Raw genomic sequence first — 17,910 nt, forward strand, 5'->3', positions numbered from 1 at the left:
GTAGAGGTGTAAAATCGCGTGGCCTGTCTTCCAAAATGAAGACTCAAGGATTTGAAGACTCTGTGGCGGCTTTCAGAGACCAGCAACGGGGCCGAGGCGCGGTGCAGCCTCGGGTGGCAGGGCTCCGGTGGCAGGGCTCGGTCCCAGCGCCCGCCCCCTAGGCTGGCGACCACTCCGCAGTGCTCCTCGCCCTCCCTTCCCCTTCACGGCCCCTCCCCCCACCCCCAGGCGCCGCGCGGCGCGCCCACCCCTCCCGGCCCCCGCCCCAGCCGCGGTGGGCGGGCCCAGGCCGGGCGGGGCTGGCGGGCGCCGCGCCCGGTCTCCTGGCTCGGAGGAGACGGCGGGCGGCACTAGGGGGAGCTGCTCGCGCCGTCGCCGCCGCGCCGGTCCCCCGCGCCCGCGGCCCCGAGCGCCGCCTCCCCAGCCCGCGCCGCCGCGATGGCGGAGGACAGCGAGTCTGCGGCCAGCCAGCAGAGCCTGGAGCTGGACGACCAGGACACGTGCGGGATAGACGGGGACAATGAGGAGGAGACGGAGCACGCCAAAGGGTAGGAGCGCGGCGCGCGGGCGGCACGGGGCGCGGAGACAGCGCGAGGCGCGGGTTGCGCTCGGACGCCGGGTCCGGGAGCGCGGGCTGGTCCGGGGCCGCTCTGAGGGGGCGGGCGGCCCCCAGACCCGCTGAGGTCCGACTCCCGGGCGACGCGGCGGAGGCGAGGCCCCGGGTGGGCGGGGAGGCGCGGGGCCCCGGTGTGGGGACCCGCGACGCCGCTGTCACCTGCCGCGCGGCCGGCCGGCCCCTGCTCGTCCCCGCCTCCGCCTGAGCCCGGCTCCGGCCCGCGGGTGCGAAGCGCCGTTCTGGCCGGCGTGTGACTCGGCGGGACCGAGGGGAGGCGGGGCCCCCGTCTCTTTGTGGCGGCCCCGTTGGTGGGAAGTCGTCCTCCTCCGCTCCTTGTCATCCTCTCCTTAAGTCCTTCCAGATCCTCCCACCCCTCCCCCAGCCGCCACCACCTCCAGAAAAAAAAAGGAGCTGATGGGGGGAGTGGTTTTAGATTTGCGCGGGGTCGCTTGCGCGCTGGTGGCGGGGAACTGCGGAAAGTTCTGCTTCCCGGCCGCGGCCCCCGGCCCGCCCCGCGCGGAGCTGGGCAGGGGGTGCCGGGGGTCCAGGGGCCCCGCCGCTCCTGGGGACGCGCGGATTTGCCGCTGCCCCGCGTGCCTGCAGAGCTCTGTAAAGCGGGACCGGTCCGCTGATTTGGGCTCAGGCTTAGGGGATATGAACAGATCTGCTTGCAAAGCCGGTGTTTGATCTCCAAGGCCAGCTGCACCAAGCGTTTTAGCACCTGATCAGGTTTCTCCTTATGCCTTTTCACCGGCTCCCTTTTCTCCCCCGCAGACTTGATTTGCTCTCCCTTTGGAGAAACGATTGCTTCCGGTTAAGGGTATTGAAGTTCTGTTTTTAGAGTCTGGGAGGGGGGCGGTCATTTAAAATAAGACTGGTGTCGTTAAAGGTGGTTGTTTGCATTACCCTTTTACCCTGTTGGATTCAAACTATGCGCTGGCACAGAGCACATATTGCTGCCCCTTAGATGTGAGATTTTTGCAAACCATGGTGACTGATGAAGAAGTGGGTCAGCTTGAAAACATGATAGGAAGGCCTTAGTCACAGATGGCTTATTTATTCAGTTCATGGAGAGGATTCTTTAAATGATTGATGATTTAAAGTGTAAAGCATTTGCATTCTATTTAACGTCTGCTTGAAGATTTGTTTAAGAAAGGAACTTTTACTGAGCTTTCATGTGTTATAAAATATTAAAAGAGATCAAGAAAAGGAAAAGCTGACTAAATGTTTCTCCCATTTGCAAGTTGCTTTTTATATTTTTGCAGCAAATAATACTTCGGTGGCAGCTGCAAGTACCGAATGTTACAATTCAAGTCTAGAATATTTTTTTTAAAGAGGAAAGGAAATTCGACAGAAATCTGAGCCTGAGTTCTGTCTCTGCAGGGATAGAAATTTGCCCATGATAGCTAGTTACATACAAATATGCTTTCCAGACAATCGCATTAGTGTTAGAATGGGCCCAGGTGAGATGTGATGATTACCCAAATAACTTCCCTCATAACTGCCCTTTATCTTTCTGGTGAGACCCTGGACGTCTGTCTTCTCCACTGTAATTTCTGTTTAGTATTCATTCTTTTGAAGGCTTGATTTGTACCTCCTTGCTTACACAGTCCAGAACACTCATGCTACAGGGAAGTACTCATCTGTGTTTCCATTGATCTGGGGCCTGGCCCGAGAAGCCTTGCCATACATGGGCTGCGTGAAGTTACCAATCAGCACCCAGAGGCATTTCTATGTCTCCTGCAGGGATTTTCAGTGTTATACGTCGCATATTGTATGTTAACACAGTTACTGACCATTTAGAGATGCCAGTGGACTGAAGTGTTTTAACCAAGAGCAGATAATAGCTTCTAGTGGCAGGAGAGTGATAGAATGGATTTCTTTGTAGTCTGGTAGATATGAGGAGATCAGTAAAAATTCGAGTTGCCGCACTTGTTGGACTGCTTTTTTGGATTTGAATTTAGATGGCATGTGCCAAGTTTGTGGGTAATTGTGTTTTATTTTGGCTTGTGTACTGATGATATGGCTCAGTAGAAACCCAGATTTTTTTCTTGCGTGTTTCCAGTTTGTAGACGGTAAAATTTGAAAGACTCCTCTTTTCTATGCTCGGCCTTTTCATTCTCTACTGGTTTAAATTAAGTGATGAATAAAGAGCCTTTGGAGGAATGCGTAGGTAAACACTTTACCTTTTAATGATGAATTACCGCTTTGAGGCCACTAGGTGTGGGTCAGTGCACAAAGCAATAATTTACTAAATAGTACCCTTGTGGCCTGAAGGAATTAAGTTACCCCCACAATTGAGTATGCAGATGACCCTTGAACAGCACTGGCTTGAACTGCATGGGTCCAATTATATACGATTTTTCCCCATAAATAATGCAGCACAGTACTATAAATGTATTTTCCTTACGATTTTCTTAATAACATTTTCCTTTTTCTAGCTTACTTTATTGTAAGAATACCGTATATAATACATATAACATACACAGTATGTGTTAATGGGCTGTTTATATTATCAGTAAGGCTTCTGGTCAACACTGTGCTATTAGTAGTTAAGCTTTGGGTAAGTCAAAAGTTATACAAAGATTTCAGACTCTGTGGACCATCAGAGCCCCTAACACCCACGCTGTTCAAGGGTCAACTGTCATGTATTTACTCATTTTAGACATACTAACTTGCAACTAGAACCTCGAATAAAAGGAAGATACCAAATTAGATTATTTTGCACCAAAATGTAAACATTGTTACAGAGTATGCTTTTCTTTCATTTTCATAGAATTTTCCTTACGTACTAATTCATTTTTGTGGATAATGCTTCAAGTCCATGAATGAAATATGTTTTATGCTCAATGAAAACACTAATAGACAATTACCTAGAAAGATTTTTAAACAACTTCCTTTAACCCGTGATTTACAATTAGGGGAAGTAACTAGGTCCTTGTAAAGAGTTTGGAGGGAACTTGAAAACTTTCAAGCAAATTCAAAGTTCTAAGGTAATCATGTTTACACTATTATTTTCTTAGCAAAGACTTTCTACGTAGATAAAAATGAACTTCAATCCAGTTTTCTGTGTGAATTATTAGGAATAGTCCCGATTGTTGGAAGATTTCTGTTCTACTGGGGGTGACTATGGTACTAAAGAGGTTACCTATAGGGTGACTTCCTGTGGAGTTTTCCCATGTGGGTTCGAGGTTATAAATACTCAAGGATCTCTAATACTTACCTCAGTTTGATGTATAGGTGGCTTCTGTTTCTTTCTTTGGAAGGGTTCGGGGAAACATCAAGGACGGGGCAAATTGTGGAAGGATCTGCTAAGCTCAGCATCTTCTCATTCTGGCCCCATTTTATACATCTTTTCTCCATTTGTAAAATACAGTGGTTAGTGATAATTACCTCGTATTTGGCCTCCCACCCACATGAACCATACTTATTGTCCAGTGTTGGAAGCAGGGTCACACGATTGGCCCCAAATAAAATTAGTATTCAGGTTGGCACTAAACCAGATCTCTTTCCTGGCTTAACCAACACTGACTTTCAGAATGCAAAACAAAAGAAAAAAGAAAAAAGAAAAAAACTTCCTAGACAGATTGATGTTTGTCATCTCCTTCCCACTAAGAGCTTTTTCCTCAATATTCACTCTGGTGGAATAGGAGGCAGCTACCAAGAATATTTACTTAGGAGTAAAATAAGCATATAGGAATATGCCATTGTTGGCAGATAAATGACCAAATTATTCCCTGGGGTAGATATGAAATGGTTTTAGTATTTGAGGGTTATTCTGAGACATTTTTAAGAAAATGTTTTTTCTTAGAAAAATTAAATATCTGGTATTTGGTAAAGATTAAAATTTTGGAATTCTTTTAACAAAGAACATAACCTCTCTTCTCCCACACCCAATATGCGGGGGAAATTGAAGTTACTCTCCATGTAGTATATTGTTCTTTCTGACTTCATCTGTGTATTGCTGAGACCAGCTGTGGGAATGTTTCCATAGACTCATTCAGAGCTGCCCTTTCTGAAATTTGATCTGTTATCAACTGTGTAAATCTAAATGGAAAGGTGTGTTAACAGCTTATGCCCAAGGAACTCCCTCAATTCAAGAAATACAGTTTGAAATCATCAGATGTCTGCTGAGCCTTGCATCTGAAATGTGACATCCCCCTTGGGCCCCAAACAGACTTTTTCCGGAAACTTAGCTGAACTCTGGAAAATTTCTAGGTGTGGGACACACTCTTCATTGTGTTGAAATTGTTTATTAACACAAATGTCCACAGTAAATATATATATGAGTTAAAGTCAGTTCTTTGGTTAACTCAGGGATTGGAACCAAATTCTGTACCAAGTTCAAGAAAAAGGTTGGTCGATTGGGTTTTTCGTTACCGTATTTGAAAATATGTTTCTGACTTTTACTCATTTTAAGAGTAAAATATGGTTTATTAAAAATTCAAAGAATAAAGTGTGTAAAGAGTAGAAGGCCCCTGGTTATGTTACTTACTAGAGAAACCACTACTAACAGTTTAATCAACTAACGTTTTAATATATATTAAAAAATGCATACTTAACATTAACAAGATCAAACTTTACGTGGACTCGTTTGTTATTTTGTATTTTTCACTATTAGTGTTGTCTGCTAGAACTTTCTGCAGTGATGGAAATGTCGAATACAGAAGTCAGTAGCTACATGAGAGGTGGTTAGTGTCACTAAGGAACTGAATTTTAAATTTTATTTAATTTTAATTAATTTAAATGTAACTAGCCCTTTCTGGGTGGTGTGTATCAAATTGGACAGCTCAGATCATATCCTGGTCTTGACTTTTGTAAGATTTTGTGATACTCAAAATACTTCTTTATTCTTCTCATGTCTTCGCAGAATATTTTTCATTTCTTCTCTCTAGTGGTTTAGAAGTTCTTTACCCTATTATTCCCCACCCTACCCCGGGAATGATCTTTAAATTTTGAACAAGCATGTTTTTATCTGTATTTCTATCAATGTTAGAAATTAACCATTATTCAAAATATTCTGCCGTTGAACAAAACAAAACGTGTAGGATTTTTTTTTTTAAGATTTTATTTATTTATTTGACAGAGAGAGAGAGTACATCAGGGAGAGCAGCAGGCAGAGGGGGAGGGAGAAGCAGGCTCGCTGAGCAGGGAGCCCGATGCGGGGCTCGATCCCAGGACCCTGGGATCATGACCTGAGTGGAAGGCAGATGCTTAACGACTGAGCCACCCAGGCGCCCCAATTTTTGGGTATTTTGACTTCTTCCTTTACATGTCCTGGGTTTTTTGGAATGGTCTGGAATTTTAATTCCATGTGGCTTCTTTTATTTTTGCCCTTGTATCCCATTAAAACTTTCTTCTTAACGTTACATTATATGCACAACCATATTGTCAAAAACTTCTTAGACTCCTCTGTGTTTGCTTATCACTATTCCTTGTAAACCGTACCTTCTTTTTTTAGTACTTTCTCACTTAATTTCTTTATCAGCATATGCAGATGATATATTTTCTGAATTCTTGTATGTCTGAAGATGCCTTTCTTTTGTCCTCATGCATAAACCATAGTCTGGGCATGCGGGTAATTCTATAATAATCATTTTTCCCCAAACTCCACAAACGCTTTATTATCATTTAGCATTTAGTGGCACAGATGCTGTGTCTCTGGAAATCTGCTCTTTCTTACATAGGAAACGTCACTCTTTTTTGTGTTTTGACTTGTTTTTAGTCTAGAAGTTTCTAGGATCTTCTCCCTATTTCCACATCCTTTTTACATTCTAGAATCACACTTTAATATCTAACTGGAGTGGCTCAAGCTGAGACAGAGTGATGGCGATCTCTTGGGGATTGAGGCTTTCTCGGTCTCCCACTGCCCGTGTTCTCTCCAGCTTCCCCATCACTAGCTCTGAACGCTTTGACTCCTTTACCCTTTCTCCTCAGACCTCTGACACTGGCTCGGTTAGTTGTCTGTTATCCCCCCCCCCCCCCAAGAGCCACCAGTATCAGGTCATTGTGTGCACCACTGACTGAGGGTTTTGTGAACAATGAGGGGAGAGGTTTGATTATCACGTAGGGCAGAAAACTTCCAACTCAACGTCAGACTTCACGGCTCACCGAAGGGATTTAGTTAGTGCCCGTGGCCCTCTGTAGGCCACAGCTTCCCACGTGTTCTTGGGAGTCTTATCTCCCTCCCAGGGTGTTCTCTGAATCTTCCCACCTCCTCCAAAGTCAAGGGCGGGCCCCAGTGTCGTTTTTTCACGAAGGCTTCCACCCAAGGTGATCACCCCTATGAAAGGCCCTAGAGCCCTCACTGCCACAGTGAGAGCTGTAGTCCTTTTCAGGGAAGAAGGTAGTAGACAAGGCTGGCACCTCAAAACAGGTCTGTGTGTCTCCCTGTCTGCTTAGAGGCGGACTGAGCACGGAGATGGTGCTTGTAGACTCTGATCTTTGCCATATCTGGTGTATGGAACGTGGTGGTGGCTTAACAAAGATTTGTTGAATGGATTCCAGTGGCTCTGAATCTCCACTGACAAATTAATTTCTGATTTAAAAAGTTTCCCCCTATGTGCATGAGGAATATGTGAAGGATTTTTTTCGCTAATTCCAACTGAAAGGACTTGGGCTGTAGATTTGCACTTGGTTTCTATGCTATAGACCCCAACGTGGTAAAATAATTACTAATTTTCTGGACTTCTGGTATGTTCTTCCTGCTTCGTATACACATTTTTCTTGTTGAACCTTTTCAACAACAGATGAGGAGACGGGGGCTTTTCCAAGTTTAAAGAACCCGTCCAGGCATCTCAGATTCATACTTGGGTCTTGGGCCTCTTGCCACCTGACCGTCACCTCTCACCCCTGCACTAAATTGCATCAACCATAAATCAATAAAGAGTAATTTGTTTGATAGTGTTTCAAGCTCATCTCCCTTTAAGCCAAAGATGACCAACTCGAGCACCTCTAGAGTCAGAATTCACCAGTGTAATGAGTGCAGGAAATGTCAATGGACTTAAAAATAAATGAATACATTTCCTTGTTAAAAAAATTTTTTTTTAACTTGATTACAGAGAGCCCTCTTGAATTTCTCTTCAGATCTGTTCAAGGACTAATTTTAGTGATCGTATCAGTATTTTGCAGTGAGATCTTTTTTCTTCCATGCCTGTTTCATGGCAGTCTCTTCTCCCTCCTAGACAAAGCTCTGTAGCGGCCCCAGCGTGACATCCTTCCCCTGGTGCCCTCCGCCTCCCAGCACTGCGATGAGTCAAGTCTCCAGAGCTGCTTGCCTATAGGAAGGAAAGCAGGCTCGGGAATCCGGTGTTGAGTGTTTCAGGCGGATAGCGCTGCTGGAGGAATCCACGTGAGCCCACTGGTTCCCCAGCTACACAGCCTGGCCTGTTTGGTGCTTGAGCGGGTCGTGCTTTTGTGGGTGTTTTGAGTTCCTGTAAGTCAGGGCCCGTCAAGCTCCCCAAGCCGCACGAGAAAGTCCAGTGCACAGATCACCCGGAGGGCGTCCCAGACGGAGTTGGGAGTTGAATTTTATAGTTTCTCTTTTGTTAGCACATTGTGTTTCTGTTACTGGCTTCAACACACACATACCGGGGAAATACGGGTTCCTTTATTGCCACGGCTGAGTTCATTCAGTGTTCAAGTTCATGTAGTACGTTCCCGAGAAAGATGGGGATTCAGTTAATATGATAATTTCCATAGTCTCTTCATTTGGGTTTTTTTTGGGGAGGGGAGGTGAGGGAATACTTGTTCTTTACTATCCTTTGGGTGTATATTAACATTTTATAGAAACTGAAGAAAGAACCAATGAAAGCAGAGTTCTTTTTTGTTCTCCAAATGAAGTTTTTTTTTAAAAAATTCTGTTTTGCAAAAGCACATCATTTTTAATGTAGAATGTCAGGGTGTATCATCAAGCAGTGCCTCGGTGTATTCATATATGCATTTTCCTATATGTATGTATCATATATATAATTCATATGTACATATATACATTTTCCTATTCCTATATATTTACAAAAATGTAAATATACTCTTCCTGTTGTGCTGGAAATTTCTGTCAGGTGATGAGCCTTGAACATCATAGCCCTCTCCGAGTCTGTCCTGCAGCTCCATGGAGACTCACCATCTACTCCGTCTGCTGTGGGGCTCTCGTGCCGAGGCTGCAGGTGGGCCCCTTCTTCCAGAACAGTGCCGTCTTCTCCTGCCACCTGGAGTGTTTCCTTCCCCTTCCACTGGCCGGGGTGTTCGTGTGGTACAAAGTTGCCTTGGACCAGCTGAACCCAGCAGCTGGGGATGGCAGCGAACAAAATAGAGGGAGCCTGGCCCGTCTTCTAGAACTTACGTGTGGGGCAAGTGGAGATTCATGAGAGCGAAGGCAGCTCCTGGGCGGATGCTCTGTTATTTGGGACATTACCCCCCACAGCCCAGCCTGTCTACTAACTAATATAACATCTGTATATTGGCTTTGGCTTTGTATCCACCTTCGGTTTTTTAATTAAAAAATATTTTGAATAGGTAGTATGAGCGTATGGTTACAAGATTCAAAAGGCACCAAGGGGTGTCCAGTGAGAAGTGACTCTTACTCTCCCAGCACGGAGTCTTCCTCTTCAGAAGCAGCCGCTGTGGCCAGGTGGCGGCCTGTCCTTCCAGCGGTGAAGCGTATGGTGTGCGTGCTGCGCGCTCACGCTTGCGTGTGCTTGTGCTGGTACTGGAATCAGTGTGTGTATCAGACCACATAGAACTACCGCATTTTTTTTTAAGATTTTATTTATTGATTTGAGAGATAGAGTGAGCACAAGCAGGGGAAGGGGCAGAGGGAGAAGCAGGCTCCCCACTGAGCAGGGAGCCCCATGCGGGGCTGGAACCCAGGACCCTGGGATCATGACCTGAGCTGAAGGCAGGCGCTTAACGACTGAGCCACCCAAGCGCCCCTCCAAAATATTTCTTAACAAATATTTTAGAGTCTTTTTCAGCTACAAGTTTTAGGGAGGCTGTGTGGTATACTGAAGTTAGTATTAAACCCGGGATCAGGAAACTTCCATCACCCTCAGTTTAATTTCTCTGAGGTGTCTCTGGGGTGTCTCTATGCTTTTAAAAATTTCCTTATTTCTTTTCTCTACCATCCCAAAGTGGACTGTGTTTAGCTACCTTCTGGGTTGGGGAGGTCCTACCCTTCTGTGTTTGAGAGCTCCCAAGTTCACTTCTGGGATTCCAGGTGATGACTGATGACCTCGTTGCTATGGCCACCTCATCACTCCTCCTATAATGGCCTTGTTACCCCCGCACCATACAAATGTTGCCCCTCACTTCACAGGATTTTTCTGAGGGAGAAAAGCATAATATTTTGCCACACTGTATAACCACAAGGATTTCATGTACATATGGAATGTTCCCAAATGAGAGATTTGACTCAGTCTGTGATCAGCATTGGGATATAGAAAAGAGTAAGTAGAGACCAAGACTTTGATATGTAAGGGAATTTAGAAATAGGAATATCATTTGAAAAGTATGTTGATGCTTTGCTGACGCATTAATATTAAATGTAACAATGCTAATCCATTATTGAAATGAATCTCAGGCAGGGAAAAGACTTATTTTTGACTTGTTAAGTCAAAATTTTGTCTTCGAAAGGCCCAGAAATGAGAAAAGTCGTGTAAGTAGGAGCTAGTGTATATCGGTTGTCCTATCAGGAAAACATTGTGGGCATGGGTGAGAGAAGGCTATAGGAAATAGGTGATTTTTCACTAATTTGGACTATCTTGAAGTATATACTCCTCCAACTCCCTCAAGCCTTTTAAAAAAATTTTTTTTCCACTCGTGTTCATCATTTCATCTTCAGGAACAGTTTTGCCTAAGAGGCGAAGAAGTAAGCCTTTAACAAATTTGTTGAGTAGCTGAACAATGTGTACTTTGTCTTTTAATTATATATAATGAACTTAAAGATGCGTTTGAAATTTTCATTTACATTTTAATATTTTCTCCTTTATTCTGATCTTGGATTATCTGCAAAGACAAGTCTTAACTTCTCAAACTGTAATTCACACTAGACTAATTTCTAGCCAATGCATATTGATAAAATTTTATTGTACTTAACATTAACTCTTATCAGAATTGGGTTTTATGGGAAGTAGGCACCAAAACTGTTCGCTAATACTGAAATGATTGTGGAAAGAGAAGGCTGAAGAGGTAGGACACATTTTCCCACATTGACTTTATGGTAAGAGCTGAAACAACTAAAAACTTGCAAGCAGCAAAATACCTAAAAAAGGGGGATTGGTTAGCAAACCATCAATCAAAAGCTAGCAAAGGTTCTTCTACTCCAGCTGGGCCTGGGTTGAATCTAGGGCTTGCGGAAGCCACTGCCCAGAGCTAGCCACCCTCTGCTTCTAACACCTGTGTAAATATTGAAATTGTTGGCTGGTCCCACTGTGACCTCTACCCAACATGATGGTCTCAGTCGCTTCAGCTGCCAGCCTCCTTGGCTGACCTTGATAATGATCTCTGACCTTCACTGGCCATAAACTTGGGGGCATCTTTGAGCTCTGAGCCTTTCGAAGGCTTGTCCATGACTGACTGCTTGGTCAGAGATAATGTGGCTTTGGAGAACCCCTGACCTAGATTTCCTGTGTCAGCCCCATGACGAGAGGCGTGTGCTGGGAAAGGGATGAAGCCACCAAACCGATGAGGTGGCAGAAATCTTACTTTAGGTCAGGCCATCACAGAGCCAGATGATGATGCCTGGAAGGGTGGCTTCCTGCTCTGGACTGTGGGTTCCACTGGGGGAGGAAAAGGGTGAAGAAATCATTACTGGAATTGCACAGAAGAGCCGCTGACAACAGACTGTCTTGAAAACCTGAACTGTAGGTCAAATCCATGACTGAACTGGGTGGCCACGTGATCAGCTTATGAGCGATGGGTGCCCCGATCCAACACGAGGAGAAGCCATGGCCCATGCGCCGGGAGCACTTGCCCCTGCTGTGGCCGACTTCCCCCAGCCGCCCATGTGAATCGTGTCCTGTCCACAGGGCACCGTGAAGCACCTTTGTGTCACCTTTACTGTTCATGAACGGTGTCAAAACCTTGGCACAGAGTTGGTCCGTTGTAGTGCCTTTCCATGTAGTAAAGGGATGTGGCGTCCTAACCGTAACAGACGCAGCGCTAAACATCTGTTATAATTCGTTAAAAAACAAATAGGCTGACAGGTGTCCAAAGCTCATGAATAGGCAGTTGACAAAGAGGAGCTAAATATTGCCAACCTAGATCTGAAAAGACGCCCAGCCGGTGGAGAGGTGTAGACGAGAGGCAGTCTAGTGGAGCAGCTGCACGGGTCTGGGGCCCGACTGGCTGGACTCGAGTCCTGGCTCGCCCTGCCCTTGCCCCGCGACTCTCAGCAAGACACGTAACCCCTCTGTATTTCCGTTTCCTCTTCGTAAAACGAGAAGAACGGTCACGATAGCACCTGCCTTACAAGTTGTGACCGCGTGCAAGGCTGGCCTCTGTGAAGGGCTTAGCACAGTGCCCTGCGCGGTCAGGGCGCCACGACACTGCCGTGAGGGCGCTGATGGCGGCTATTGCCAGAACGTTCTCCCAAGTGGCCCTGTCTGTTCACACGTCACCCCCGGTCCTATGGGGGTTCCTTTCCCTCGCACTCGTCTGATCTCATCAGACTTACAGATGTTCGGCAGCTCGGCCGGTAGAGAGTAGAATCTGAGGTGGCTTACCCCTTCCGGCCAGGGGGGTGCGGCATCTTGTTAGGACTCCTGGCTCTTGGAGATTCCGCTTTCGAGAAGCGCTCATTTGCAGCCCGTTCTTATGTCAGACTTTTGTCTTTTCCTTATTGATTTTTTTATTGATTTCACATTCACCCAGCAAATATTTATTGAGGACCTTTTGTATGGCAGACACTGTTTTAAATGCTAAGACTACAAAGGAAAGTGCTGTTTTATGGACCCGAGGCCCTGGCTAGAGGAAGAGAAATAAGTCCGTAACACAATTTTAGAGCTCCGAGTAGGTTAGGAGGAAAGGTACCGCAGGGCAGTCACAGCACTGGCTAACATGCATCGCGTGGTTTCTGTGTGCCGCCTTCCGTACTGAGCTCTTACGGGTAGTCACTGGTTTCGTCCTCGCAGCGTTTCTAATCGTATCTGTTGAAAACTCGATCCTTCCACAGCTGTGGACACTGAAGCACAGACAGGTTAAGGTCAGACATTCCCAGTCACACAGCTAGGGAGTAGGGGAGCCAGAATTCAAAACCGGGCAGGAGCTAATGCCTGAGTTCCTGGCCAGGGCCTTATGCTGTCTCTCCATCCTGTGCCGGAGATACAGTGCGAAGGGGAGAAGAGCTCTTTATGTAGTCTGGCTACTAAGAGTATTTTATCGTGTTTTATGAATATCTTGCCTCATTCTGCAGTTTAACATTTTTAGAATCAGTTTGCCACAAAATATTTAACTTTGATGTAGTCAGGTTATTGGCTTTCATTTGCGGTTTGTGCTTTTGAGGTCTTGCTTAATAATGCCCTTCACTGACCTCATTCTTATTACCTTACCTTATTCTTTCAGTTATTCGTTCAACAGACGTGTCCTCGAGCATCTGCTACATGCCAGACACTGTTCTAGGGACTGGAGAGACTTTAACTACACAGACAAAAGTCGCTTTTTGTTGGATTAATCCTTTTATTGTTATATAATGCCCTTCTTTGTCTCGTGTTACAGACTTGGACTTAAAGTATATTTTTTCTGGGGCGCCTGGGTGGCTCAGTCGTTAAGAGTCTGCCTTCAGCTCAGGTCATGATCCCAGGGTTCTGGGATCAAGCCCCACATGGGGCTCCCTGCTTAGCGGGAAGCCTACTTCTCTCTCTCCCACTCCCCCTGCTTGTGTTCTCTCTCTCGCTGTCTCTTTCTCTGTCAAATAAATAAAATCTTTAAAAAAATGATAATTTAAAAAATAAAGTATATTTTTTCTGATATCAGTGTTGCTAGCCCAGCTTTATTTTCATTTCTGTTTGCATGGACTATTTTTCCCATCCCTTCACTTTCAGTCTCTGTGTGCCTTTAGAGCTGAAGTGGGTCTCGTGTAGGCAGCATACAGATGGGTCTGTTTTTTTATCCATTCAGTCACCCTGTGTCTATTTCCCTGGAGCATTTAGTCCATTTACATCTCAAGTCATTATCAATAGGTATGTGTTTATTGCTGTTTTGTTTACTGTTTTCTGGTTGTTTCGTAGTTCTTGTTTCTTCTCTTGCTCTCTTCCTTGTAATTTTTCTTTAGTGTTATGGTTGGATTTCTTTCTGTTTATTTTTTGCATTTTTATTAGATAGGTTTTTGGTTTGTGGTTACCGTGAGGTTCATATGTAACAACCTATGTACACTGTGGTCTGTTTTAAGTTGGTGTTTAAGTTCAGATGCATTCTACATTTTAACTCCCTCGCCACCCACATTTTATGTTTCTGATGCCATATTTTGCGTGTTTTAACTTTGTGCATTTCTTAACTAATCATCGTAGATATAATTGATTTTACCACTTTTGTCTTTTAATCTTCAGACTACCTTTGCGAGTGATTGATCCACTACCGTTTGGGTTGTATATACCACTATATGTGTGTCTTTACCAGTGAGATTTTTTTTTCTTTCACATATTTTTCTATTTCTAGTTACGGCTTTTTCTTTTTTACTTTAAGAAGTTCCTTAAATATTTCTTATAAAGCTTTTCAGTGGTGATGAACTCCTTTCGCTTTTGCTTTTGCGGGATGCCCTTTATTTCCCCGTCAATTCTGAAGGATAATCTTGCTGGGTAGAATATTCTTGTTTGGAAGTTTTTTCCTTTCAGGACTTTGAATATATTGTGCCACTCCCTCTGGCCTACAAGGTTTATGTCAGAAAATCAGCTTATGGTTTTATGGGGCCTCCCAACTATGTAAGTTGATTTGCTCCTGCTGCTTTTAAGATTCTCTCTTTAACTTTTGACATGTTCACTATAATGTGTCTTTTTTCCTTTGCATTATCATTTTTGGAACTCTCTATGCTTCCTGGACCGGGATGTCTGTTTCCATTGCCAGGTTAGGGAAGTTTTCAGCTGTTATTTTTCAAATAAGTATTCTGCCCCTTTCTCTCTGTCTTTTTCTGGGGCCTCTATAATGTGAATGTTAGTACGCCTGATGTTGTCCTAGAGGTCCCTTAAATTATTTGCATTTTTTTAAATTCTTTTTTCTTTTTGCTGTTCAGTTTGGGTGATTTCCACTACCCTGTCTTCCAGTTCACAGATCTGTTCTGCATCCTCTCATCTGCTGTTGATTCCCTTTAGCGTATTTTTTGTTTCAGTTAACTGTATTCTTCAGCTCCGACTGGTTTTTTATTTTTATATTTTCTCTCTCTTTGCCGAAGTTCTCACTGTGTTCACACACTGTTCTCTCAAGTCTGTTGGACTTCGCCCCTATGTTGTGGCTGGGCTTCCACTGATAGCTGGGCAGGGCTGGCTCCCAGCCTGGTGGGCTGTGAGGCTCTGCCCAGACTGTTGTGGGTGTGCTAGTGGGCAGCATTATCAGCCTGTCTGCTGTAGGATTCAAGGGGGTGTGCAGGGCTCTTAGCAGAACGTGCCTCCTGCCTTTAGCAGTCTAGAGGAACAATTCCAAAATGGCGCCCTCTACTGCCAGAATCAGCACTGCTGAATGAGACCGCAAAAATGGCTAACCCTAGAGTCTTGGTCCTTGGGGAGAGGCCCAGCAGCCTCCTGCCTATCTGGGAGGCACTCCAGATTAGTAAATGGGTCTCCTTTACCTATAATCTATGAACTTTTCTATCTGGAGCTTTTGCATTCATTTCCAGGTCTAGTGAGTCTGTGCGCAAGCCCTTTAAGAGTGGGTTTTTCTTTTGCTACAGGTCTGTAGTTTTCCTGAATGTACTCCTGATTGGTTTTCAAAACTAGGTATTTTAGGGGCTCATCTCTCCTATGCGGGATCTAAGTGTTGGCATGCCTGGTTTGGAGCTCGAATCTCTTGCTCCTTATGGAAAATTTTCTTATAGCTAAGGCCCCTCCTGACTGGAACTCCATGACTCTGGGCTGTGATGGGTTTTTTTCCCTCAGGAAGACCATATCTGTACGTCTCCTACCCACCTTGCTGCCACCCTTACTGTGGTGGTTCAGTTCGTCCAGTTTCTAGATCCCCTTCTGTATATAAATATAGATTGTGTCTGTGGGAGGAAGTGAGCTCAGTATCTTTTTATGCCACCATCTTGAACCCTCTTGCAGAGTTTTTGTTCTTGACAATTTTAGGCATTGTAATTAATAGACACTTTAGAAAATGCATGAAAATATAACAAATCTTATCTATAATCCCATTGTTTTCTATGCAGAAATAGTAAATAAGGGTGAAAATTTATAAAATAGTTAAAACATCAGACTATTGTTTTTTGTGGGGAGGAACTAAATGATCTCTGGTGGAATCCTGTGAAATCTAAAATTGTTATTTTGGGGATTCACATACCCTAAATTGAATTCTTTTGATGTCGCTCTTAATATGAATGTATTAGTTATGATAGGGTAAACTGCTATATCAAGTAGACTCTAATGGATAATTTGCTCAACACAATGAAAATTTTCTTCTTATACATATGATAGCCATGGGAAGGTGTTCAGATGGGTGGCAAGAAGACTTTCCTTCATTCTGTCAATCAGAGCCTAGTGTTCTCCTATCTTGTGGCTCTCCCATTCTCTGTTGTCTTATCCTATGCCTGCATCCCGTCAGCACATGGGAAGGAGTAGGGAGAACACCCAAGAGGGTCTCTGGGCCAGCAGGAAGTGGCAGACCTCACTCCCACTCCCATCCCACTGGCTAGAACTTAGTCACATGGCCATAACTGACGGTGAGTGAGCTGGAAACGTAGTCTAGTTGTGAGCCCAGAAAGAAAGGGAAGGTGGATTTTGTAGTCAGCTAGCGATCTCTGCCCACTTGTTTATCCTGGAGCATCTGCAAAATGTTTGCATGGATGTCTTCCTGTGTTCATTCCATTAAGTCCTATCTCTAGAATCCTTGAATATTTCTTTGAAGAGATTTGCTGAATGTACATATTAAATATTTGCATTTCCATGGCTGAAAAGGAGTTAATTGGTTTACCTTTTAAGGATAAATGGGGTTTGAATATGCCAAAGATCCTCTTTAGGCACAGACAGAAGTACCTGTCCTTCCTGGGGTAGGAAAGCAGAGGCTTTTCGCTATGAATCTTTTGTATGAATTCTCGGGGAAGTAGGAAGTGCAACCTCCCTTCTTAAAGAACCAAGAGATCTTTATAAAAGGGCTGCGTGATTTCCACGGCTAAACTGTGGTTCAGGATTTAGTTTTGAGCTCCGAGGGTCTGAGTCAGGTTTTTTTCATTGGATTTCCAAGAACAGTCTTCTTGAGCAGGGACTTTTCTTTATTATCCTGAGGCCCCAGCATCATCTCTCCTACCCGGGGGCGGTGACAGCTCTGTGTCGCAGGCTCCTCCTGGTCTGCAGGAGGCAGGCCACCATCGCCAGCTCTTGGTCTACAAAGGCCATGACATCATCCTACCACTTCCAGGGACAGGAGTTGCACCTGCCAGTGTTTTAACAGCTTGGTTGACATACGGTTTATATACCCTACAATTCACCCATTTAAAGTGTGCAATTCTGTGGCATGTAGTATTTTCACGGAGTTGTACAAACAGACCTACAATCAATTTTAGGACATTTTTGTCGCCCCCAAAAGAAACCCGGGTCGCTTAGCTGTCACCCCCCAGTACTCTTCATCCTCCCAGCCCTTGACAACCACTAGTTTGTTTTCTATCTCTAGAGATTTGCCTGCTCTGGACATTTTGTGTAAAGGGAATCCTGTAATATGTGGTCTTTAGTGATTGGGTTCTTCTACTTAGCGTGATGGTTTCAGGGTTCATCCATGTTGTAGCGTGGGTCAGGACCTTGTCTTCTGTTGCTGAATCATACGCCGTGGTATGGATATAACACATCTTTATTCGTGTAGCCACTGGTGGGCATTTGGGTGGCTTCTGCTTTTTTGGCTGTTATAAATGATGCCTCTGGGAACCTTTGTGTACAGGCTTCTGGGTGGAGGTATGTGTTTGCTTCTCCTGGGTACACACCTCGGAGTGGAATTGTGGAGACGTGGTAACTCTATGGTGAGCCTTTTGAGGAGCTGCCCGGCGGTTTTCCAGAGCGCCTGCACCACTTTGATTTCTGCCAGCGATGTACGAGGGGTCTGATTTCTGTACATGCTTGCCAACACTTGTTACTACCTTTTGCAATTATGGTTCTCCCTGCAAGTGT

At 44.8% G+C, this 17,910-nt stretch overlaps 1 protein-coding gene across 3 annotated transcripts in view; it reads left to right on the top strand.

Moving 5' to 3' along the window:
* Window positions 1-354: 354 nt before the first annotated feature.
* The window catches only part of NMT2 (N-myristoyltransferase 2), a 61,301-nt gene continuing 43,745 nt past the window's right edge, over window positions 355-17,910 (top strand). For 2 of the 3 annotated variants that reach the window (XM_048219503.2, XM_048219507.2), the window contains exon 1: window positions 358-548. In XM_048219503.2, the coding sequence (XP_048075460.2) occupies window positions 439-548 (110 nt within the window). In that variant the 5' untranslated portion in view covers window positions 358-438. Of the gene's footprint in view, window positions 549-17,910 lie in introns of all 3 variants that reach the window. The other variant, XM_026479024.4, reaches the window with a different exon arrangement.

Source organism: Ursus arctos, unplaced genomic scaffold (genome assembly GCF_023065955.2).
Source record: "Ursus arctos isolate Adak ecotype North America unplaced genomic scaffold, UrsArc2.0 scaffold_30, whole genome shotgun sequence".
NCBI classification, from domain to species: Eukaryota; Metazoa; Chordata; class Mammalia; order Carnivora; family Ursidae; genus Ursus; species Ursus arctos.